We start from the raw sequence: 26743 nt of genomic DNA on the forward strand, positions 1-26743 counted from the left end.
TTTGAATTCCTACAATCTCCCAGCACAGCGGACTTTTCAGAGTTGACCTGCCTGATTATGTAAAAGTTAAACAAATAATTACAAGAAATTTGTAGAGTGGCAGGCCAATATTTGCATTTAAAGAATAACCCTAACCCTAATCACCCTCGATAAAATAAACAGACAGCCTCACCCTTTACCAACTCTTAACAGCTGCAAAACGAATGTGTGGAGATCACAGACAGTGAAAACTGTAAACTCTTCTATAAGTGCAGTCAAAAGAAGATAGTATGTACGTTTGTCTTCAAAATTCACCAGAATCAATGTAACTACTTTGTATAATCGTGTAGTATAAGTCTTATTTTGGCATGGAGATATTTTAGTTCCTCTTATGTGACAGTTTGGAGGATGTGGCCAAACGTGACAAACCGCCAATCATTTCAGCCTATTGGCTCACAGAGCTTGCCGCGGCGTCCAACTGAGAAGTGCTAAATTCATGACACGTATGCTGTGCATTTACAAAGGAGGGAGGCCATTTGTCTTTTTGTTCTTGCTGTAAAGAAAATTTAAAGCTTGCAGTGAGACATTAGGGAGATATACATAGTATATTTGTTTTACAAGAACCATTACTGCATGAGCACACACTAAATTTGTTATCCTCTGTGACAGAATCTTGCTATAACAAGTAAACGTGAGTCTGCAGAGTACAGCTGTCACTTCCTGAATACCTTGTGTACAAATAATGTAGGTAAACAGGATGTTATCAACCTTAACTGATTAGTTATCCATATGATTCTATGGTCACCGTATCACATCACATATCATAAAAGTTTCAAGAGATGCAGAGGATGTAGAGGGGAGCTAAATATGAATACTAATCTGCCTTAACATTGCTGCCACCGTCAGAGGACCTTGTTGCCAGGAAACCAACTTTTGATCCCGAATCTCACTTTGCCTGTCTGCATGAAATCTGACTAAACCTTGCCTGGTGTGTCGCAGCCAAGACTTTTATTTCAAAATCAGACATCCATTATTTCAAAAAACAATTTGATTATATTGACACAAAAATCCTCCTGGAGTACAACTGAACCTGTGGGAGTAGGTGAGGTCAGTATAGACTGTCTCCATCTTGTCAGTGGGATATGTTTCCAAATACCAGAGACAATGTCATATGTAGTGTAAAGTTTGAATATAAATCATATCCCATATAATATCTATCAAGTTTATAACATCTTGTGAGATCTTTAGCACAACATCAGCAGTTAAAGACTGAACAGAGGAAAAGAGAGCAGGCACTGACTGCATGCACACGCTCAGTCCCCGATAAATCAAACACAAATAAATACTGCCTGTGGCAGCACAAAGTCTGTTGATGTGAACAGATGTCATTATGATTTGATGATAACAACCAGTCAGATTGAATAACTGGAGGCATTTTTTTATTGAATTTGACTACCTTACTGGATTTATCTGCGCGTGAGGATGACTGTCTGACTATGTTCATTTAGTATCCTGATGGAAGGTGCACATTTATTCCTTAAAATGGTTAAATACTGAGCAACTGCTTGGACTTCTGGGTTATAATCCTCTACTTAAAGAGCACAGCCAAATCAGTAGTAAAACAGGTAATCAGTCTATCTCTAGTCTGAATGTTTTTAAAGGCGTTTGATTGGGCCATAGAGACTAAAAGTCAGGATAAACCGTTCCTCTGATTCACTAGAAGTTAGACCTATTCACCCCTGTGATAACATAAAGCAGTCTGCTGTGTCCCAGTCCAGTTTGACCTTTAAAAGCCATAGGCTACAGCATATTATGAAAGAATAATGTAATGTAATAATGTAACGTTACAGTGACAATAGGGGCCTTCGGGCTACTCTCGCATCCACTGGAACATCAACAGGCAGCACTGTTTACTGTTTACCATCTGATGTTACAAATAGCTTGAAAACTTAAGTACTTAAATATACCCTCAAATATCTAGATCCTGTTTTTTATCCTCTCTCATCATACAAATGAATAATGCTGCCGATCATTTTCTGATCATTTTGGGGGCTGCAGTTTGCAGTACCGTTGAACTGTACTGCATAACACAGAGAAGTGTTTCAGCTTTTTAGCCTATCCCCATTCACAAGTATGGTTTATGAAATCATAAAAAAAAACACCTGTCATTGAAATACAATACAATTCAACAGCACCACAAGCTGCAACATCTGCAGCACCTGTCTAAAACAGTTTCAACAAGAACCAAATATCATAACCTTCATAAATGTGGGAGGTATGGCATTAGAGTGCATTGTAGTTTCAACTATGTGTACCGAATAAATTTGCAACTTTGTGTTTGTATGGAGATTAACTGAGCTAACAACAGGTTCCTTGCAGTGTGAGAGGGACAGGGCTTGTCAGCAGAAGAGGGGTGTGCAACCAGGATGGTTTGCATCTTAACCATCTGGCTGCTCAGGCACCCCCTAAACTAAGTTTTTTATATAGTATATATAGATAGTAGCACATCACAGTTTGCACCAATAGGATTCAGATTCAGTTTGCCTCCAAACTCCACATCAAGGGCTGTGGCATGCACTGACAACTATGAGGACATGTCATTGCATTTCTGTACATTTGTATAACTTAAAACAAACCGGGGTGTGGTCTACAGTTGAAAACAATTATACATGCTGCCTATCTAATTGAGCGTTTCCAGTAGTTTTAGAGTAAATATAAATTTGACTATTTTTTATGCTGATAAACTTCCCTCATTTGCATGTGTTTGGCTGAATCCCTTGTCTGTTCCCTGACAGCGTCCTTGCCTATCCTGTACCTGTTGAACCTGATATATCATATTTCTGGATCCGAGCACTGAATATACCTGCTGAACTGCATCTCAGGTTCATTATTTATATACTGACACATCAGATGTTACACAGACACGTAAGCAGACTCAGGTTTTGCGTAGCTGTATCCACCTGTCAGGATCAGGTGATCTTACAGAGGAGTTAGGTCCCTCGATGTATACACAACAACATCAAATTAAAGTCTTATTCAAGCGACATTCAGTCACATTCGCCAACTTCCTCCCTCACTCTCTCACATATCATATGTTGTTTCTCCTGACAGTTAAAGTGACAGGTAAGCTAATGTAATGCACCAACACCTTATATAAAAATACAGGTTTCTCTGGGTTTGAACATGCTGGAAACATGAATTATGTCAATCCCAGCTGTAGATTTGGGTAAACGCGCATAAACACAGTTTACCCACCTTTTTCAAATAAAACACATGGTTTACTCACTTTTTTATGAGTTTATCATCACTTAACATTGGCCAGATTAACCAGCGGACACTTATAGTTTTCCCATTTTTTTTTCTTTACCACTAAAAAATATACAATCAATCTAGTCTATCATTTTTGGACACTTTAATACAAAAATGTTAAACATTTGAATCAGTTCAGAAAAAAATCCCACCCTGACCTTTCAGAGGTAGGCTAAATGAAAAATGTTTGTTTGTTAGTTGTTGTCTTTTTTTCTTTTGTTATTTGGGTGAACCAACGCTTTAACCCATAACCCATCAGGACATGAATAAGCTTTGATAGCACTTTTTTTATTGATTATTTTACAAGGTTGTAAGCAGAGCTGTTAATAATCATTCAGACTTTGCCCTGTCCCTTTTGCAAACATAAAAACACCAATGTTTCCAAACACCTCCTCTCCCCATTGTTGCATCAGTAAGTTACATATAGCCTATTGCCAAGATTCAGAAAACATACCGTGAAAGTTACAACATAGTTCACATATTTAACTAATAACACTGATTTTTTTTTTTTTGACACATTTGTGAAAAAACAAATGCAATACTTAGTGATTTAGCTAAAATACGATTGAAAATGTGTTTAGACATAAATAACTATGTCCGTGAAAGAGGTGTGTGTGCTTAAATATCATGTTTTCCATTCAGTTGTCCATGTGTGTTATCAGTCAGGGCTACTGCTGATGTGTGTGTCGTGTGAGCGGAGCAGGGAGCGCCTCTCATTCACTTCCAGGTGCAGCTCGCTGCGGTCCAGTCACATTTCAACACGAACTGCTTTCGGCCTGATAAATGCGCATGCGCACTACGGCTGACCCCTCCGGTTTCTGCGTGCAATGCCACGTTAGTAGCGGTAGACACAAAATACCAGCTACTCTCCCAACCTCAAACAAGAAAAAAGACAAAAACTAAAAAAAAATTACCAGCTAAACTGTAACCGACCGTGTCTGCAGCGCTACTCTCTCTGTCAGGAAGAATACTCGACGGCAACTATGTTGAAGTTTTTGCTCATCTGCACACTGGCTGTAGCCAGCCGGGCTGAGATCGCTGAGGAAGAAGATGTCCTGGTGCTTAGGAAAAGTAACATCGACGAGGCTCTCAAGGCTCACCCTAACCTCCTGGTGGAATTCTGTAAGTATTAAATGCTGTAAAATCTCTTCAGCTAAAGCTGTGTATCTCCAGACGGCTCAGCGGCTGCCCTGCTAGCTAGCTAATTTAAACCTGGTTTGATGCTAGCACTAAACTTTGACACTTGTGACAAGTTGCCGCTGTTACTGCCTAACTTGCTGGTGTCTGGAATCATTTTGCATCCATGCGTGAATCTCAGTTGCCCACCAGCTGTTTCACTTAAGTTCAAACTGCAAAAAATAAACGGGGCATTGTTTATCGGACTGCTTTCTCTTTGACAGACTATTCACCATTACATTTCACAAGCTAGCACCGAGTATCCTCGAAGTGTTTAGATTCTGACCAGAATACGGAACTTGCCATAACAAAGCAATCCCTTACTTGTTTTTACTATTAACTTAAATTGTATTGCAACTTATGTTTAGCCATATGTTTGCTTTAAGTCAGCTACAGCTCCAGGATGTCATAAATAAGTATGCTAATAGCGGCGCATCATATTGCATTTAGAGAAATGGGCCAGTACTGGCATGCAGTGTTGTACCGTCGGGATAAAGCTGTAATAACACGATTGTTGTGGCCACACGTAGTCAGAAGGTGAAAGAGCAACTTAGATGAATCAGTAAAGTGCGGGGTTATTAAGTTTCGATTGCCTGCTGTGGTTTCATACTGAAAGTTTCAGTTTTCGTGAATCCCAGACGTCTTATTTCCTGTCCTTTTTAATCCAGGACTTATTTTGAAGTGATTTTTTCTTTACTTAAATGTAGGATAAGCTTTTGTGGCATACCACAGGCTTAAATGAACCCACTTTTTCATAGCCTGCAGGCCCGTCCTGCTACATTTTTGTCAGCTCTTGTTGACCCTAGCATACTGTGTGACGCACCCGTGGACCAGTCAGAGGTGGCCGTGGAGAAGACTCTCCAATGAGCTCCGGATGGGAGGGATGATGGCTTTGTTTGCCCACGTATTTCTCAGCTGGGCGGGATCTCAGTTGAGATGTGGAGCTAGGTTGACGTGTACTTTACAAAAGTTCATCTGTGCGTTTATATTGACCGACCGGGAACAAGGAAGTTTTGTTCTTACAGCCAGGTGATGCAGGTCGTTTATTTGACGTGTCATTTCTGGCTACGTTGATTATCTGCTTGGATTTTTTTTTTTTTTTTTTTTTTACACCAGAATTTAAAATGTACAATTAGACACCATGCCTTACAAATTAACATGTGAAAGCACAGTATAATTTAAAGTTTGCCACATGTTTACAGTATTCTCTAACTTAGTTATTTCCATCATTAGTTCATTTATTAGTCACAAGTTCCCAGAGCCCAAGATAACATCCTCAAATAGCTTCTTTTATGAACCAACAGTCCAGTGCAGTGTAGAAAAGTAGCACATCCTCACATTTAAGCTGCTAAAAAGTAAATGTTTGATGGTTTTAGATCAATTCTGTGGATTAACCAATCGATTTAATCAAGTAATCGTTTTCATATCACTATATTTTGCTCTGCGTTGAATGACATGCGTCCTGAGAGTAAAGGCACTTAAGTGTTTTTGAGAGGGTGATCATTAGCAAAGTCATACAATATGACAAAATTAATTCAGTCTTTTTTTTAATCTAGACAAAATGAAAATGAAAAACCCCTTTAATCATGTTCACTCATAAACAGCAATCCAAATCTCTGTATGTGCCCGGCTAAATGTCATCCCGACACTCCTCTGCAGATGCCCCATGGTGCGGCCACTGCAAGGCCCTTGCTCCAGAGTATGCCAAGGCCGCTGGCATGCTGAAGGCCGAGGGTTCAGCGGTCCGCCTGGGTAAGGTGGACGCCACAGAGGAAACAGAACTGGCCCAAGAGTATGGCGTCCGGGGATATCCCACTATCAAGTTCTTCAAGGGCGGAGAGAAGGAGTCACCTAAAGAGTACTCTGGTGAGTATTATTTTGAATTTCACTCATACAGAGGTGCTTACATCAGACAGAGATTACTTAGAAGTTTGAGGCAATGGTGGAAAATGACACTCCTTTATCTGCTGCAGACAGGTATCTGTTGATGTAGTGGTTGTTTATTAACGTTATTAATTATTCTCATGAATTGTATCATAACTTTTTTTTTCTTCCACATGCAACTTGGTTTTTCCTCCACCCAGTGCACCTTAATGCACAAGACTTTTTTTTGTCACAAACTGATGTAATCTTGAGTAACCCCATTCAAAGTTTTTTTTTAAATGTTAGAAAATACTTCCTTTGACAAAAGGATCAGATCTGACAACCATAGGCAAGCCCTAATGACTTTCTTTATCCCAGTAATATGATCTGCACAGCAGCGTAACTGAGAACTGAGTCAGCCAATCAGCTTTCAGCAACATGCCTGAGATAAATGTGGGTTGGGCCCTCCCTGCACGTTTCTCTCATGCTGAATCTAAGCCGTTAGAGAGATGTGCCGTTCCTCACGTCGCCTCCTCTCTTCTGGTCTGAGGCAGGCTCAGTTTGGAAAGGGTGGGGAAGTGGTTGGGAAGTGTTCTGGTGAAAATTACTACTCTGAGTTGAGTCCAGCTTCTAGAAACAGCCGTCTCCCACGTACTGCTTGAGGCTGACAGCACTGCACCAAGACGACGTGCTGTATCACTTCATCAACATGTGTTTCTCTGTGAAGTTGCTCCTGTGTTGCATCAGTGTTCAGTCAGACAGCCACGTCTGTCATCAGTCCAGTTTAATTTCAGTGTGTCAGTCTTACTCCAAAGAAAGGAGCACAGGCTTTTACAGCCTCAAAAAGTTGTCAGAATTTTATTTTTGTGTTGTAATTTAATTCTCATACAAGTGGTGTAACTATGCCAGCTCTGTGTTTGTCATCTGAAGTTGTAAGAGCTGTTAGCTAGAGGTGTCAGGAATGGTGAAGTGGTGCTGTTGAATATTTTCACTTTCAAAATGCACTTTCACTCCATAAAATTTATGAGGGGTTTCCTGTACTTTGTGTGTCTTCAGTTTGACCACAATACAGGCAGTGCAAATTCACTTAAACATCTGCTTAACCTGAGACACTATAATACTGAAATTGAGGTCAGGAATATCTGTCTGCCAAAATGACATCTCTTTGGCTCTGTTAAAATAAATTTCTAATACGCACAAACCCTAATAGCTGATTGCACATTTGTCCATATTTTGTTTTAATGGTAAAAGTTGTGCTTTTGACAAGTCTAACTATGTGTGTGTGTATACAGAAGTACTTGAGCTATTGTGTTTTGTTGTCTTGCAGCTGGCAGGCAGGCAGATGACATCGTCAACTGGCTGAAGAAGCGCACAGGCCCGGCCGTCGCCACCCTGGCTGGAGTCACCGAGGCAGAGTCTCTGATCGCTGACAATGAGGTTGCAGTCATTGGATTCTTTAAGGTATGATTCTCATCCCTCAAGGTTTGAATAGAACGAGTCAAGATTTAAACAAAAGTCATTTTTGTCATAAAGCTCCTTACTTTAGCTCATATTGTCTAAACAGATTCCACCTGACTTTTGGATTTGTGTACAGTGCTTATTGTTTGGCAGTTTCCACCATCAAGCTCTAATTTGTCATCTCAAAAGCACAATGATACATTTTTGGCTGTTCTCTCTCATTACGCTTTGTTGGTTTGAAAGAGCCATACTGCAGTTTAAATGATTAAATCATTGGGGATGACTTGCAAAGTGCTCTATCTAAAGCAAAGTTTTCATGTGTCTGTAGGATGCCGACTCCGCCGACGCCAAGGCCTTCGAAAAAGCAGCTGAAGCCACAGACGACATTCCTTTCGCCATGACCTCTGATGATGCCATTTACTCCAAGTTTGAGGTGTCCAAGGACGGTGTTGTCCTCTTCAAGAAGGTAACATCATGTTGTGTTTTTTTTCTTCACTGTCACATTGTGTGACTATGACATCTGAATTAATTACAAAATGCATGAGCACTTAAATATTACATCAATGTGTAATCACACATAAACAAACTGTGGGTTCAGGACACTTTGCTGTCTCCTGTGACAGTAAGTATTCCTTACTGTCACAGGGGTAATCAAAAGATATTGTAAATAGGTTATTAGTGGCCTTGCCTCAGCTTGTGAAACACTCTCATATGTGTAAGAGTTTACAGACAGCTGCTGCTGAAGACATCCTGGTGTTTTTGATCTACACATTGGTAACGTGATGCTGTCGACCTCACAGTATCCCCTCTCTGTTGCTAATCTCGGCTCGTCTGAGGTTCCCTGCCTTTGGACCTGTTGCTTGACCCACCCAGCGAATTACCTCAGAATTTTGAGCTGATGGTGATGAATAGTAAAAAGCTGTATTAGGTGATGGTACGTCTTTTGAGTATCCCCATTGGCTATGAACAGAGGATGAATGCATGGCAGCTGTGTGCTCTCTGTCCAGCCAAAATAAGCCAAACCTTGCTGCCTCCCATGTGATGTAGCCCGCTAAAATTTACAAAAGATGGGGGCTTTTTTTTGCCAAGACATGATGCTGTCTTCTAGTTATTGACTACAGCCGTCCACTTGCAGAATAAGTCAAAGATCATTTAGCTTTCTTATCAGCCAAACCGATAACTCAGTCGGCTTGTGGATTTGTCAGATTGGGTCAAGGTCCAGTTTGTCCTTCAATTTAATAAAAAAATTTAAAAAAAAAGATAAGGATGTGAGTAATATGCAGGTGAGAGCCACACAATGTGAATAAGCCACAGTGTTGATGTTATGTCAGAGACGCTTATGTATTGTGACACAGAGATATCTACTGAAGTTAGCATGCTAACCAGCAAGCCCCGGCCCGTCCTGTCTCGTAATACTACTTTGTACCGCAAGAGGGTATCATCCTTAGTTTTTTTCTGCTGCCAATGCCCATCTTTCTCTTGCTCCTTTATTGCTTCACTTCTGTTGTGTCACTGCCGGCCGTGTCACTCGGCTGTGTTTGGTCCCAGTCTTGGTCCAGCCGTGTTCACTGTCAGGTTTCTAAACCCGAATGAGCTGGACCGTGTTGCCTATGGTAACTCCCCCAGTGATCCAACGTCCTAGTCTAGACGAACTCAAGTCCCACAAGCTCCGCGCAAAAATGCAATATGCACATGAACAGTAGGGGAAGTATAAAGTTAAGTACAGGGATGTGACAGGGTCAGGGGTCAGTAAGCTGTCAGCAGCAGCAGAGAAAACGTGGCGGAAAGTTTCAAAGACAAGCAAAGGTATGCCATCTAGTGGTATCCTACAGTAACAAGTGGTGTATTGTAGTATAGTATGTGAAAGTTCACGTCACAGCTGGTTTTCTATCGGAACATGTGGTTAATGAACAAGTATATATCCATCCTTACAATTCTCCCCTGAATCTGCAGCTCCACTTGGCTTAACAGTCAGTTTAGCTTTCTTTCCTGCAGCTTTACTGTTAGTGGTTCACTCTCACTGCTCGTATAGTGACATTTTTGACTGGAGCCATTTCCAGTAAAAGGCTTACAGGCTCGTGTTGCTCTGTAAATAAGCAACTATCTGGATCAGAGTAAAATATGGATTGAATCACTCAAACTCAGTCCGTAGTGACTCTTAACCTGCAGGCCCGATCCCTGCACGCAGTACTGATGTGTGTGTGGACATGGGTGCATGTGAGGCTTTGTAAAATACTTTGGACTCTTAGGTGTTATAAGTGTTGTCCATTTACCAGTTGCTTCACATTGATTGATTGATTTGATAAGATATGTACTGTTATTCAGTCTTGATCATTTGTTTCAGTTCATTTTTTAACAGTAATGCTTTATATTACTTTTTGTACCTTCTGATGTGCTACATTGTTTTTACATATTATAGTTTGCAGTAGATCAGTAATGAAATAATAATTTAAAGTGGCTACAGTTGCTTCATCAGGAAACGACAAACTCTAAATATCTCAGGCCATTTGATGATCTTATGGATGATCTTTTATTTTGGCACATAGATTAAGACTCAATCTTTCAACTGCGATGTCCATGTTGGCGACTTTATCCTGATACAAACACGGCTGACCTGTGGGCTCGTTGCCTACAGTCAGACAAACCCTCCTTAGGCAGGGGCTCAGTCTATAATAAACAGCAGGGGTCTTTCACTTGTTTATTGCAACAGGGGTTTGAGGTTTAGGTTTCACATTACCGGTCAGTGGCCGCAGAGCTGGCAGCATGCCACCGGCCAAATGTCCTTTTTCCTATTGTGTGCCAGTAAGCGCTGCTTGGCACAGCTGTACCACTGCTATTCTTAACACATAATGAAAGTCCATTTGGACTGCTGGGGGTTCCCAGGGGATTCTAAAGTCTGTCTGGTAAATCTATTTTTGGTGTTCACAGGCAAACTACACGAGTGGATAATATTTGTATCTCAGTGTTTCCATGTTTCCTTTACAGTTTGATGAAGGACGCAATACCTTTGATGGAGAGCTGACCAAAGAAAACCTCCTGGCTTTTGTCAAGGCCAACCAGCTGCCCCTGGTCATCGAGTTCACTGAGCAGGTAAACACTGGGGCCATGCACATCACGAGACCTCTGTCTCTCTTTCTCACTCCACTCACTGTCCACAACAAGACTGAGCAAACTTGTGTATTTCTGTTTTCTGCAGACCGCCCCTAAAATCTTTGGTGGAGAAATCAAGTCTCACATCCTCATGTTCCTGCCCAAAGCTGCTTCAGACTTCCAGGACAAAATGGACCAGTTTAAGAAAGCCGCACAGGGATTCAAGGGTCGGGTAGGTGAACTTCCCCTTTAACCATATGTATTCATTAGAAGGATTGGGTGTTATAATCCCCCCCAGTCCTACTAATCTAGACATCCTAAAGTCTAAAATCAGCTATTGACCTCACCTGTCTCCCCTGTCCAGATCCTGTTCATTTTCATCGACAGCGACGTGGACGACAACCAGCGCATCCTGGAGTTCTTCGGCCTGAAGAAAGAGGAGTGCCCCGCTATCCGCCTCATCACCCTGGAGGATGAGATGACCAAGTACAAGCCTGAAAGCGACGCCATCACAGCAGAGGGCATCACTGAATTCTGCACACTGTTCACAGATGGCAAACTAAAGGTGAGGCAGAGTAGTTATATGAAAACATTCATACTGAGAATTTGATTAATGTGGTGTTGATCATGGACTTACTGAGGACAATATCATGATTTTGTCCGTTGAGCCATAATCAAAAACTCGACCCTGAGTTAAACATGCAGTTAAACATCATGTATTTTAATATATATTTGGTGTAAAATGACAATTACTGAAGTGTATAGGATTAGTAACACATTTTCTTTGTTTACCTTCTTCTCTCACAGCCCCACCTCATGAGTCAGGACATCCCTGATGACTGGGACAAAACCCCTGTCAGGGTTCTGGTCGGCAAGAACTTCGAGGAGGTCGCCTTTGATTCCTCTAAGAACGTCTTTGTGGAATTCTGTAAGTGCCTCATTTTGTCAGCAGTGATAAGTAAACATGAATAAGGTTTTTGAGGTGGTAAAGAGGTTCACCTGTTTGAAGGGGTATTTTGTTTTGTAGTTAAAGCTCAGTTACTGATTAATGCGAGTTGGTTTCAGTGTTTGAAACTTTAATCCCTTCCTTACTTTGCACGTGCTAAGCCCTTTTCAAATGCCTAAGAGTTGATCCTAGGGGCTCACTCATACCCTCTCACTGCCCACTCAACCAGACATGGATGTTGAGAAGATCTGGTGAAATGTAGCCTTTGGATTATTTTTATAGCGATCAAAATTTGCACTATTTTAGGAGGAATTTTCCATGGCTAGGTGTGGGATACAGTTTATAGCCCATCATGTACAGCAGGGCAGGCCCGTATTCCCTGACAGCTGGGGGGGGGGTTTCCTAGCCAGTCAAAGGGGAACAAGGCCATGAAACTGAGGCTACATGTGACCTGTTGAGTGCTTGCTCGCCTGCATTCAAAAAGTGCTGCAACTGATGATTATTTTATTATCTATGAATTTGCAAGTTATTTTCATGATTAGGTGTTGCATAGGTGCATAATATGTTAAAAGATTGTAAAAACAAAAAAACAATTGTCAACAATTATCTTGGAGTCTAAAGTGTAGTCTTCAACAGTCCAAAACCCAAAGTATCTTCACTTAATATCATCAGTAACAAAGAAAAGCAGTAAATCCTCACATTTAAGAAGCTGGAACCAGCAAATATGCGACAACTGGATTTAAAAATAACTCGAACGATTAATCAATTATCAAAATAGTTGCCAAATCTCTCGAGATTCGATCAATAGACTAATGATTGCAGCTCAATTTTTTTAGATTTACATTGTAATCTGAAATCAAATGAGCTTAATTTAAGGGAATAAAAGAAAACACATGATGTGATATGATGTTGCTTTTAAGTGTGTTCACTTATCAATATCTAAATGAGCTGAAGGCCAGTCTAAGAGAACTGTTTTTTATCCGTAATGATTCAATACTAAACCTTAACATTTTTGCCATACTTTAGATGCACCGTGGTGTGGACACTGCAAACAGCTGACTCCTATCTGGGAGAAGCTGGGAGAGAAGTACAAGGACAGCGCTGACATCGTTGTGGCTAAGATGGACTCCACAGCCAATGAGATTGAAACAGTCAAAGTCCACAGCTTCCCCACTCTTAAATTCTTCCCTGCTGGAGATGAGCGCAAGGTGAGCGTTTTTAAAATTCTAGACAATCTTCTCTCTGTGTCATCCATACTCGGAGAGACAGATTAAATATCTGACTGGTATGAACTTTCTTATCTTGAGGATCATCTGTAAACTTCTCCATTTGTGTTGACTGATATATAATCCATGCATCTCCTTCTCCACCCACAATAATTGGGTCCATCCTCTTATTCATCAAATGCCATTGCAGTTGTGAGTTACAGTGATCTGGGTGGTTAGTTGGATCCAAAATCATTGCCATACTGGCCTCCAGGGAATCATTAGAGCCTCTTGATTTAGCAGCGTTAACATGTGCAGAAACCTGAGCTTGCAGGCCTTGTAAGTTTCTGCACCATTATGTTGGTGCTTGGTTCTTATAGATTCCTGCTCGATGACTTCACTCACATTGAGACTGTCTGCTCATCCTGCACCTGCCTCTCCCCACAGTTCTTCTTTATTGACTTGGCCTTCACTCACCAGCCTTCAGTTTTGAGATCTTAAATGAGTGTTGTATATTGGGGCCAAGCTGTAGTAAGTCTAAGGATTAGCCCATGACCCTACTTAGATAAAGCATGCAAAAGACCAGGGTGAAGGAAGAAGGAATGAAGAAAGGATGGAGCTGGAGAGGCAGCCATGAGGGGCTGTGAAGCAGGTCATTAAGGCTGGATTAAATGACAGAAAAAATAAGTTGGTTGCTTTGCAGATGTCCTTTGATTGTCCTTTGCACGTGCAGCCTTATTTTAGCAATAACCCTACTGGCTTGTTGCTGTGTCACTGCTAATAGATCACCTCTGGATAACCTATTGGCACTGTTTGAAGACAGAGTGCCAGAGTTTATTGGCTTCTTTCAAATGGCACAGTCAGGTGTCAATGGCTCAAGGATACTTTTGTTTTTGCACACATGCATGTAATTTTTATAATAGACCTTTTTCAAGGTGTGTGTACATATCTCCCTAAAGACATTTGTCTCAGACATAAAGGCTGTCACGTGAAATACATACATACAATAAACAACACACATAAAGTGCATAGTGCAGACATAAGGACATAAGCCAAAATATACATACACTACACTGCAATCATAAAACTAATACCTATTCAGGTATCTTTTACTTCTATTTTATTTGAAACCTGTAGCCTTTACCTGATGAGAGCAGTTTATATTCTGAATACAGGACTTTGGTGGGGCCAGCAATACTTTCCCTAGCCTGTTTAACTTTAACTTAATCTCATTTAGCATTTGGAGGGAGGGATGCTCCCTCTTCCTCATCACTTTTCATTGCTGTGTGGACCAGTCTGGTTTGGTGAAATTCCAGAATGTAATATACTTTCAAAGCATGATAAAATAACATCATCCCCCACTGTCCAACCCTGGTGGGGATAAGACAGAAACTTGTATGTTGTTGAAATAAAATGATAATCGAAATTCCTGTCCGATCAACAGGTGATTGATTACAACGGTGAGAGAACACTGGAAGGCTTCACCAAGTTCCTGGAGAGCGGTGGCAAGGAGGGTGGTGCCCCTGCAGGAGACGAAGAGGACGATCTGGATGGAGATGTAAGATTATCTTAAACTCAGAGCTGCACTCACACTTTATAGGTTACAGCACACAGGGTGCCTTTGCAAGCCCTAGCGCTTTATTGATCATTATCGTCATATAACCAGGTTAAAAGTTCCACACGTATCAACCTCTAGTGTAGATTTTCAAGCTAGCAGCTATATATACCACTCTCCCTGGTTGTACTTCACCAACTGTTTGGCCATCATGAGCCTCAAGTGGTAAGCAGTGTTGATTTGAGGAGCACATGGAAGCAGTAAGATTTGGCGTTTAGCTATGTTTTGTTTGTTTATGGCTACCAAACACCAGAGAGGACCTGTTCATATTGAAGACGTTGTCATAAATGAGGGACAGCCAAAATGGCAATGACTAAAACAAGAACAACAGCTGCGACATTGGAAGAGTGGCTGCAGGGTAGGGATTTAGAGGTGTTTTATGAATAATTATTGTTCAGCAAATGTTTATTACTTAAACTGTTGCAATTAAGCAGCTGTTTACAGTAAAGCATAATGTTTTGAACCAGATAATACACCCACAGCATATCAGAAAAACATCCCCATAATCTGCTGAAATTGGGGCTTATTTTCAGTAACCTATGCATCATTAAGATGATCTGTTTTTTTCAAAGTGGTTTATTCGCCTTTTATACAACACAGGGTTGCAGAACGAAATGAAAGTTTGTAAACTCCTTCATGCTACATAAACATGGAACATAAATACAGTGCTTTAGGCTATAATCATATGTCCATAAACACGTACACCCAGGAAATAAATCTGTAGTGCATTGTTTAAAATTTGCGTCAGGGTGAATGTAAACAGCAGCCACAACATGATGATGATGATACTATGCTATCTTTACATTAAAAGTTCAACATCATCAAAACACTGTCCATCAACTTTGACTGGGGACACCTCTTATCATCCTGCATTCTTGCTTCAAGTCAAGTCTTCATATGAAACTGTGGACATCAGATTCAAATGCATGCAATAACTAAAACCCCTTTTTGGAGGCTATTTGCCATAATGTCTGTACCCAAAATGGGCTCACTTTTCACTCACTGGACTAGCTCCTGTGAGGATGTTACACTGTAACCTTAGAACTGCCCCACTTGGCTTTTTGAACTTTAACGAGCTCTCCCAAACCCTCCTGTGTGCTACAGCTCTGCTCCTTCCACTGCACATAAGGGGAGGTCCTTTTTCCTTGCACCTTTCTACTCCACTATTGCCACCACGCCCCCTTCTCAGAAGTCTAATTCTAGCTAAACACTGTCTGCTAAAGCCTTCCGCAGCTGTTGTAGTTCTTTAGCGGGCTTGGAGCCTCCAGAGGAAAGCGGCACGTGCAGCGCTACAGTCCACATCCTGGCCTTCCTGTAGATGACATATCTCCTCACCCCACTTGTCCTCAGACTAGACATGAAGGAATGAAGCGAGGATGTCATCTATATGCAGAGCAGTTTTGTTGACATTCTGCTGAGTGACAACTGATTTGATTTGTTCAGATGTTAGATGTTTATCATAGCCTCATGAAGGCCTTAGATTATATCTCACCCATGCTAACATTACAGTTGGTGTAATGCAGCCCTTATTGAAGTCTTGTGGAGAGTATGAGTGCGAGTGGAGTCTCATGTGCAGTTTGCCAGTATAGTTTAAGCTTGTCATGCTAAACTTTAAAAAGACAATACTCGTTTCCTTTTTCGGTACCAGGTCCTCAAAATGTGATATTTTGTCTATTAATGCATGTTTTGAGAGATTCTGTGTTAATAAACCATCATCTCCTCCGCCGCTCTCCAGGATCTGGATGATGTGGATGAAGGACAGGATGAGGACTCTGATGGCGAGGACGACGATGGACATGACGAGTTGTAAGAGCCGGCAGAGGAGAGAAAGAGAGAGAGAGAGAGAGAGGAGACAAGTCCCGCCCCAACCCTTCCAACCAGTCACCATCACCACCTTCACTTCCCTTGTGGACCTTCCCTGTCCTGTGAACATTTATACTTCCCCTTTAACTGCCTCTCGGTCAGTCAGTCAGCCGGCCTGATAGTCAGCCCGCCAGATAATTAGTCAGTCAGTTCATCAGTGGCGTGGCAGGACCTTTTTTTCCTGCCACATCTCCAACCTTGCAATTTCTGGCCAGACTGGTCTTGTCCTACCTGGGGGGACTCTGTGGAACAGCACACCACCTCTATGGGAGACCTCAATGCCTTCTCTACAAAGCTCCGCATCAGCTGTTTGCCTTGTATATTGTAAACCAAATGTAAGAATGGCATTGAGATCCAGTTTTCAAAATGTTTTTTGTTTTCTCTGATGAATTTGTTCCCCTCCTCTTAAAAAAACAAAAAGCCTTGCCATTGTTTAGTGTGAGTATGAGCTAATGTTTGTTGTAACCTGTATTCATAGGTAAGGGGGGGGGGGTGCCAATGTTGTTCTCCCTCTGCAAGAAAACCAGAAGACCGGAGTTTTGTGTGGTGGTTTTGTAAGGACTGATCTCTCAGGGGACAAGGGGCCATCCTATAGATGTTTATTTTGCAATGTCTCCACTAAAATTGCCCCCACAGAGCTTGTCTAGTGTAGCACTAAGGGCCCCCACATCTGTAGCTGAGACCAATTATTTTCTTCGGTGTGTGGGGGGAAGGTCTACTTTGTTTTCATTTCTTCATTCCCAAATAATTTTTCGGTTCAGTCTCCTCATTGCAGCACGGCTACTGACGCTAAAAAGGAACAAAGGTTAATTTTTTTTCGGGGGGGGAAATCCTATTTTATTTAATTGCTTTCACTATGAGGTTTTTTGTTTTTTGTTTTTTTTAACTTAGGATGTATCATTTTTAATGATGTACCATTGTGCCCAGCTGTAGCCAGTTGGCCCTGTTGGGGCAGAGTTGGCCCCTTGGACATACTCTCAGACCTGGGATGATTTCTTTTCTATTTTCGGAGCCAGTTCTGATAGGTCGCACTGCATTCATGCCTAATCAGAGATTCATTGTGGTTACTACAGCAGACACGGTTTGGTACAGTCTACTGGTCAGGTTGGTCTGAGAAGTGTCTGTTATATCTTAAGCGGGGAGGGAGCCGTTGCATAGCCCCACCCCTCACCCATACTGTACCCCCTGCATCCCTTTTGGCTCTACCCAACACCCTTGTTGCCACAGCGGTGTTTCTTCGTGTGTGTGTGTGTGTGTGTGTGTGTGTGTGTGTGAGAGAGTGTGAGTGCGTGGTGTGTGTGTGTGTGAGTGCATAGTGTGCTGTGTGAATGGTGTAAAATTTGCTGTGTTATGATTTGAATGAGCAGTTCATATTTTCTGGTCGTCCATGAACAGGAGAATGAATGTACTGTGTGCTTGGCAGGGAGGGGAGGAGTAGAGCAGGGTGACAGGGTTTGACAGCTGTACAGTGGTGGGGGGGAAACTTAACAAAGCATTCCATCATATCCAAATTGATGTGGAAAACGTGAAATGGTGGCCAATAAACAAAAAAAATTATAAAAATAAATTTCTCTTCAGTTTGTTTTTTGTTGTTGAAGCGCATCATAAATAGGCCTAAAGCGGTGACCAAGTATTTTAATTGCATGTAAATTTACCATCTAATCTTATTAAATGAGTTCAATGTAAAGTGTCACATTTAATGCAACGTTTTTCTGTCATGTTGAGTCAATGTGAATACATTGAATAACTTAGTCTTAAACCTTATATATAGATAAGGGGAACTTCTAGATAAATTACATTTCTGTTATTCAAGTATTATACATAAATGTATTGCATTACAAAGTGGTTATTCTGTGTTCTATAATAAATAACACATCTAGTAATTTATACACACTTCTTAACACGTCTTAACATAATAGAAAAAGTTTGGATTAAATGTGACACTTTTAAATTGAACTTATGTGATAAAACTAAATGGAAGGTGCCGGTATTAAAAATAGTAACCCTCTTGGATGTTTTCCCCTTTTACAAATGGAATCATAGTGAACATAATTTGGCTCTTTTGACAAGAATTTATAAAAACAAAAAAATTAATGTCAAAGTAAAAAACAGATTTCTACAAAGTAATTAAAAATGTATAATGTAAAATGAGTGATTGCATAAGTGCACCTTTGGCTGCAATCACAGCACTGAATCTGTTTGGATAGGTCTCAATCAGGCCTGCACATCTGGACACTGCAATTTTACTCAATTCTTGTTTGCACAACTGCTCAAGCTCTCAGGCTGCACAGGGATCAGATGTGAACAGCTCTTCTCAAGTCCTTAACTCAGAGGGCCAAAATTCAAAAATGAATTACTTAAAAAGTATTTGGAGTACAGCTATCGGATTTTAAAAGATCCCATAAATTGAATTAACGTTTCAACATGATTTTTTAAAATAAAATCAATGACATGAACTGGGAGGCCCTAGTTGAGTTGGCATAGAATGGCCCAAATACAAATTCATCCCAGCACTAAACTCACTTGCTGTGTTGTGTTCTGCTTGTTTGCAACATCTTTTTAAATGAACATATACAAATGTATTTCCTACAATGACAAAAAAAAACAACTACATGCTACAGTATTTTACAACTTTTAAGCCATTATATTAAGTATTCAGTGTTTCTTCACTATAATTTTACTCGTGGCAGTGTGGAGCACCCATAGCCAAGTGAATGAACAAAATCTGAATCCAAATGACATCAAAACTGTGGAGACCTTTAGTTTTTGGTCCAAATTTAAGGGCTGCTTAGGGGGGACTTGGACTGATGACATCAGTATTTCTAAAATCCTGGTTACAGCCCTTAATGTGGAACAAAAAGAAATCATCAGGAGTCTACAGCAATGGTAGCATCTCTGTGAGGCTGCAAGGAGGCTCAGCAGTGCTTGGAGCTAATTGCTAGTATATTATCCACTGTCATGACTGACCAACATTGACATCCTGGAGTCACGCCACAAGCAAATATGACCATTCGCTGCTTTTTGTTTGCCCTAAATGATAGTAATTTGAAAAACATAGGGTTTTGGACAGCAAAACCACAAATTTGGAAGCGATTACTTTGGGTTCATGGAACTTGCAGTGGGCATTTTTTAGGATATTAGAGGTCTAAGTTGTAGCCCTGCAAACCAAGCCATTTCAAGCTGTAACTTGCAAATTTCCGGAACCCAATGAAAAACAGGCACAATGGGTATCAGACAGATAAAAAAATATCCATGACATCAACACTGTACAACTATCTACTGATGAAATAAAACCACTGAATGTAACATTACAGCCAGTGAAAAGTATATACACATATACAATTAATTTCCAGTGAAAAATGAGCAGTTGGGAGACTGAGACTACACATACAAGGAATCACAAAAATGCTGAAATTTAGCTCAGCGGGCCAAACTTCAAAAATGAATATCTTAAGAAGTATTTGGAGTACAACTGTAGAGTTCTGCAAGGTCTCATAAATTAAATGGACGTTTCAACATGAATTTTTTCAAGAAAATCCATGAAGTGACCTGGGAAAAGTTCTGGATTTTGGGTGAGTTAGCATGGAATGACCTGTTAATAATCCATTGGATTGGTTGCTAAAAGACCCATATATGTTTCAATGTAATAAAATGTGATTGTGATAATGGGAGTTGGAATTGTATCCCACTCTCTTGAACCAGACCGTCTAAAGGCACTTTTCCACAACAAACTAGATTTGCCATACAGTAATTTGGATGATTGAAAAACCCTCAACCCTTTCAATCATTAGACTATAAAATGCCAGAAAAATGCTAAAAATAATTGAAAACGATCACCCCAGAGTCCATGGTAACGGCATCAGATTTCACTCTTTTTTTTTTTTTATCTGATCACAGATGCAGCGAATGTACCAGACAATGACAATGTTGCATCCTGATTGACAAATAAAGAGGATGATACAAACCGTTCAGTCATTGGAAATGATCATCAACCATCCTGTGTCTCACATCACAGTTTAAGATAGAATATGACTATGAAGACAGCAGTCTTCACTGACTGTTTGTCAGGGCACTTAATGGTCAACAGCCTACACACAGCATTTCACCTCTCCATGCCCATGCAGTTGGCACCAACACACTCCAGCAGTAAACCACTTTTATCCTGCGTGGTGTTTACTAGAAGCCTCCACCCGCCCCCCTCCCTCAGCTCCAGGGTTGTCACCACTATCTTTAAGTGGGAAGCATCTGGGTACGTGTGGGTGACAACAGTGACGGAGGTTACTGGCTGTCATGTCTGGAGACGTGAGCTATATCAGATGCTTGTGACAGGCGAGTGGCAGGGATCTGACCTCAGGGCTACTCATCTTCCAAATCTCGCCACTGAATCTGTGAGGTGTTGTGTCCTAAAATAGCCGGACAGAGAGTATAAAGAAGCCAGAGGGAGGCTTGGCCTTCAGAGGAACAGATCCACCGTTGATACACAGGAGGACACTGGACAGCAAGCACACTTCAACTTTCTACAGGAGAACAAAAAATCTACTCTGACTTTTAAGACCTGAGGGAAAATAAGCTTGAATCTTTGGAAGAGTGTGGATTTGACCTTTTTTTCTCCACCTCAAACCAGAATGTGCCCTGTGTCCCAGACCATGGGAATCAAGGCTTACACCCAGGACTGTGGCGTCTCAGTCAGCTGCAAGAGCTCTGCTTCTCTGAAGCCAATTCGCAGCGTACACTTCCCTAATGATATTGTTTTCCAGGACTATGTACGCCAGGGCGAGCTGGAGAGGATCGGCCGTTTTATCAGAGCCAGAAGAGTCAGCCTTCACACCATCTACCACTCTGGTGAGAGCCAGTGACTCATTTACATCACCATGATCTAGGAAACTTCTGCAATTACAAATCTTTTCTCATTAATCCACAAACAGGCTTCTGTACTGAACTCATGGTTATTTCTCAATGTAGGCATGGCTGCCATCCATGAGGCTGTCCTGTCTGGGAACCTGGAGTGTGTGAAGCTGCTGATCCAGTACGGAGCCGACATCCACCAGAGGGACGAGGAGGGATGGACCCCATTGCACATGGCCTGCAGCGATGGCTTCCCACACATTGCACGGTGAGCATCAACATTTAAGGTTCTATTTCAATTTAATTTAAGCAAAGACTATGTTACTGTTAGGGACTAATGGTAAATGCTGAAATATAGAGCAACAGCAGAAGAGGCAAAATGTGGCGTGTAGGAAGCAGCTGACATGACATGTTAAAACATTTTCAAGCACATACCAACACACAAACACACGCACACACACACACACACGCACACAGAGTGAGTGAGAGGTAAGAGAAGCTGGAGGAACTGCTGCATTCTTGCACCTCTTTGACCTTCCTGACACTGAAGTATGACACAAACTCGCATTGAGTTTGCCAAAGACGCAAACCAGCCAGATCTGACCTCTTTTAGTAAGCAGCGTTATATTGTGTTTCTTCCAGCTACCTTCTCTCACTGGGTGCCAACCCTGAGCTGGAGACAGACTGCGGGGAGAAGCCGGCTGACCTCATTGAACCGGACAACAAGGAGCTGCTGGAGATCTTTGGCCTGGCTGTCAATGACTGAGAAAATCTGGCTGTGAACGACACAAGTGTGAACCTGCTGCCCAGTCACATGACTGTTCTGCAGGGATGGACAGAAAGGCCACGTCGGTCCAGCAACCTGATTTTATGAGATGCCTCAGCTATGGAGGTCAAGGACTGTGGTTGTGTGGTGGAGGGAGGGCTGACGGAGCCCGTTGGCTGCTTCCTGGATGGAGTAGTTTTGCTGGTTGGGGCTGGCCTCTGACCTCCAGCAGTACAGATCTACTGTATCCTGTTAGAGCTCCACATCTTTTTATACCGTAGTGAACAGAATTAACTGTGGAGTTTGTTCATTTTATTTGGCATGTCGCTCGCTGGGGTAAGGAGGGCTTCTGAATGTTGTGAAACCTGAAACTGTTGTGGCCGCTCAGCTCTTTAGCACCTCTCTGACAGCTAAGACCGGCAAAACCAAACACGCTTGTGTTGACTGCCTTTATTGAAAATGTTTGCAACTGATCAGATGTTTAAGCCCTGGAGTTTTTTGTAACCCTTTGCTGTCTGATCAGTTTAATTCTTATTTGACTGTATTCCTTTTTGTTTGTATATGACTTTTTTTACTTTTCAAAATAAAGTTTATCAGATGATACCTTTTAGTGTGCCTGCCTTTTACTTTATGTCATAGCAGTGTGAGAGCAAAACTGGTCAAGGCACTGCCAATAACATCAGAATGAGCATCGCTTTGAGCTCCTGGTCGAACTCAAAGTAAACAGACCTGAGGGACTCGGGACCAATTTCACCCTTTAGCAAGGTGCATGTGAACGAGCAGCCACCTTAAATATTAAATCTTCTGCAACATTTAGAATAGGGCCATCATAACAGATGGCCAACATGTCTTGGTTTCAACAAGTTGTTCTCCATTCTACAATGGCCAGCTTTCATCCTCAGGGACTCAAAGTGATCAGAGAGCTCCCTAAAGCAAATATCTGATACAAAACACTGTCAAAACTATGCTGTTTAACTTGGCAAGCTATGTTTAGAGACAGAGAAGAAATAAGAAACTTTAAGGACCAGTGTGTAGGATTTAGTGACATCTAGTGGTGAGGTTACAGATTGCAGCCAACCGAATACACCTCATATCCCCCAATGGTGGCTGCTTAAAATACAAAATGCCTCTCTAGAGCCAGTGTTTGGTTTGTCCGTTTTGGGCTACTGTATAAACATGGTGGCGCAACAGGATGGAATACAAGGAAGAGGACCTGCTCCCTCTGTAGATATAAAAGGCTCATTCTCAGGTCACAAAAACACGATTCATGGTTTAGGATAATGAAAACATTAATATGAATACTACAGTATATTCCATTCCTACCCCTCTCTGCCTAAATCCCAAACACTGAACTTTTTAAGCTGGACAATTTTTTTTTTTTTATCTTAAAACAGAATTAATGAGCATGTACAGTGTGAAATGGGTCACTCTTGATGTCAAACTCACAGAGAATTACCATCCAACTCTGCAGATCACCTCATCTTTTTAGCTTTTTTATTGGCAACATTTTTTGCTGTCTGTTCTGCCCATGAACACCATTCTCATCAACCTCTTTTTCAACAGCAGAAAGCCTCTGATTTACCAACAGTAAACTATCCAGCACCAAACTACAAACAGAGTTCGCATCTAACTGATGAACATTGGGGCCGAGTACTTGCTAACACATTCACTTAATAAGGTCAGAATACTGTATGTGAATTTTGTGTTTTCAAAATGCTCCACTGTTCCGAAGTGGGCAAAAATATCAACTATTGCCACTTTAAAACCCCCAAAAGTTAGTCTGGATGGATGGATGACCCAAAATCATCAAATGGAGATTTTATACCTCCATTTCAAAGGAAAAATCTGACTTTGATATAAACTACTTATTAAGTGCCTCTTGAGTCCCATTACTGGAAACACCAAACAACCTGGTTAATCTCATCAGGAAGGATTAATGTCAGAATCAGTGAGCTGAACACTGAAATTCAGGTCATATCCTTCAAAACTGCTGCCACAGAAGCTTCTGGGGCAGTCAACCATACTGATGATACAACATGGACCATGCAAAGCAAGTGGAATACGGTGCATGTGATGTAGGTTTTTGTTTAATTTAAGTACATACAAAATCTGTCACAGAACAGGTTCCAAAAGTCCTTTAGATTATATCAGATGGGGAAGTACAAAAACAGTTATTTACAGCTGATATACAAATTGAATCCATGAGCAGGCCTCTGTGAGGACATCTTTCTCAGTGAGTCTCTGCAGGCAGACAGCAGCGCCGCCTCCACACGCTCATTCTTTGAACTTCCACTCCTGTCTGCACATGGGGCACTGCTGCTGCACCTGCTGTGAGTTCAGCCATTTCAAGATGCAGTGCATGTGGAAACAGTGGGAGCACTGACCCCAGACCAGTGGGCAGTCATCCCCAGGCACTTTACCTGCAAAATAGGTTGAATATTACAACTGACTAACAACAGTTTAGTATCAATAACTCTCTTATACACTTTAAGAGATACTGATAAAAGAATGTCAATCATCAAAACTCATAGCTGAATATTAAATGGTCATTTAAAACTATATATAATGCCTTCATTACTGGATCAGTTCAATGAATGTAATGACAAGAAAGTTTTTTTATCATATAAAAATATGTATTATTATTGCATCATTTTGTGTTTATTTTGTTTCTAAAAAAAACATGCCAAACCCATGCAAAAGCCTCAAGTGTGCTTCTGCAAAACATTAAATATATCTTTACAACTTCCACAGTTCAGTTTTCACAAAATGTGCAAAATTATTGATGCAAAAAGGCAAAATGACTTGATAAGTTCTTTCCTCACATAAAATGTGCACATGCTAAGTCCTCAGAATACAGCAGAGCATTTCTCTATGCTTAACATCATCACCCTGGTTTGGAGCATAGAAACAGGACTGCTGATTAGTCCACCATTCTGTCTGATTAGTGTCAAACTGTAGTCATGCGTTGAGTGTCTGGTACAGTAGTGTAAAGAGTGGTTTGATTTTAAAAGTTTTCCAGCATTACAGTATTACTGTCACTTACACTTACTATGATTTAATAAGTAACTGATATATCTAAGGGCTGATGTCTTGAATTAAAGTGCTTTGTGGACAATATTTCAGACCATCACTGGATATGATAAATACAGAGAGGTAAGTTAAGAACCAGGTTTACAACTGGAGAGTTAAAGTGATCTCTAAACATCATTCTGTACAGTTTATTTAAAATAGTACTGCACAATCAATAAATAAAATGACTCTTTACAGTCATACTAATCCTACATCACTGAAAATACTGACTTCTGCAGAAATTGGCCATTTATTTTCGCTGCTGTTTGTATTACCTTTAAGTAAATGCAGTTACTGTTCATTGTATGTATAATTTGATAATTAGACTAATAACTTATTAATTTTAAATGCAATACGATTTCAGTCATTGAACACATGCAGTGTAGTGATGTAGTGAATTCCCTAAACCCCAGTGACATAAATAATTCTTTACTTTAAACATGAAATTCAAGTTGTTTTACTACAATACGGTAAACATGCCCACCTGGACATCTCTCGACAAACCATGCCATAAGGCTAACTAACGCTAGCTCTGTTACTTACAGTCCGGGCAGCAGCCATTAAAGGGCATCCTGCAGATCCCACAGTTTTCATCGTTGGCCACCCACAACCAAGAGGCCACCCCGTTCCACTGTCGGATCTTCACCTTCATCCTCCGTGTCTGTCGAGAGCAGAGACACTTAACGCACTCCCATATGAACCAAAGCAGCTAACGTTAGCATGTGAGCTAATGTTGACAAATCATTTATGGAGCTAGCTATTATTAGATACGCAATATGAAGTCTTTAATAAATACCAGACAGCGTCCAGCGTCTCCTTCAGTTATCCAACAGCTATAGTTAAGTTATAATGTTTCCTTGCAAACTAGATATCATGTTATGGCCAGTTTGTTGAGAGACAGTAACATGCACCTAAAAGATGACCCGGGTAAATTTTCCCTTTTCTTCTTCTATTGAAATTCTGACCGGCTGTGTGCTGTGATGGGAGGGGAAACACTGCCCTCTACAGTCCATTTGGGTGAAAGCGAGAGAATTTCTTTTTTCAAGAAACCAACGTCTAAAAAACAAAAACTCATGTCATGAAATTTAAATGATGTAAAATATAAAAATGTAAAATACACACACACACACACACACACATATACATAGGAAGTACAAGTTCCTGAAAAATGTAGCCTACTCACATGTAGTCACTTTCTACCACTGCAGCAACAAACTATGTCTATATACAGTTAAAAAGACACACTGGGGTAACATAGAAATACTCTGCATGAAATCAAATGGTTTCAAAGGTGGAGGAAATCCTTAACAGTAAGACTTTTTGTTTTACTTTTAGTAATCCCAGAGATGGCTTGTAGGCACCAGAGCTGTATCCTTTACCTAGATGTAGACAATCTTCATTTTGTTCTCAATGCTATCACTAGGGGGCACCAAAGTCTAACATGTGTAAATCTAAATGCCTTTAAGTGGCTGCGTAAACGTCTGTATCTGTGCACATAAAACGGACAGACTCCTTGTGTTATGGCTTGAACGACTTTGATTAGCTTATAGACCGCCTCA

The 26743-nt window shown here is 41.0% G+C and overlaps 3 protein-coding genes across 3 annotated transcripts; 2 read left to right on the top strand and 1 right to left on the bottom strand.

The window, feature by feature from the left end:
• Nucleotides 1-4076: 4076 nt before the first annotated feature.
• On the top strand, nucleotides 4077-18071 carry p4hb (prolyl 4-hydroxylase, beta polypeptide). The gene is made up of 11 exons (XM_084344446.1): nucleotides 4077-4410; nucleotides 6124-6330; nucleotides 7655-7788; nucleotides 8114-8251; nucleotides 10771-10875; nucleotides 10982-11107; nucleotides 11240-11440; nucleotides 11683-11803; nucleotides 12848-13029; nucleotides 14471-14584; nucleotides 16377-18071. The coding sequence occupies exons 1-11, from the start codon at nucleotides 4272-4274 to the stop codon at nucleotides 16449-16451; spliced, it is 1542 nt and encodes a 513-aa protein (XP_084200572.1). The 5' UTR covers nucleotides 4077-4271; the 3' UTR covers nucleotides 16452-18071.
• A 2897-nt stretch (nucleotides 18072-20968) lies between these two features.
• ppp1r27b (protein phosphatase 1, regulatory subunit 27b) lies at nucleotides 20969-22718 on the top strand. The gene is made up of 3 exons (XM_084375745.1): nucleotides 20969-21346; nucleotides 21467-21617; nucleotides 21992-22718. Exons 1-3 carry the CDS (start codon nucleotides 21130-21132, stop codon nucleotides 22113-22115), a joined length of 492 nt encoding a protein of 163 aa, XP_084231871.1. The 5' UTR covers nucleotides 20969-21129; the 3' UTR covers nucleotides 22116-22718.
• Nucleotides 22719-24184: 1466 nt separating this feature from the next.
• anapc11 (APC11 anaphase promoting complex subunit 11 homolog (yeast)) lies at nucleotides 24185-26141 on the bottom strand. The gene is made up of 3 exons (XM_084375041.1): nucleotides 25981-26141; nucleotides 25728-25845; nucleotides 24185-24535 (listed from the first exon to the last, which is right to left on the bottom strand). Exons 2-3 carry the CDS (start codon nucleotides 25834-25836, stop codon nucleotides 24390-24392), a joined length of 255 nt encoding a protein of 84 aa, XP_084231167.1. The 5' UTR covers nucleotides 25837-25845; nucleotides 25981-26141; the 3' UTR covers nucleotides 24185-24389.
• Nucleotides 26142-26743: the final 602 nt, after the last annotated feature.

The sequence above is a fragment of the Pagrus pagrus genome, assembly GCF_965226575.1.
Source record: "Pagrus pagrus genome assembly, chromosome: 2".
NCBI lineage: Eukaryota > Metazoa > Chordata > Actinopteri > Spariformes > Sparidae > Pagrus > Pagrus pagrus.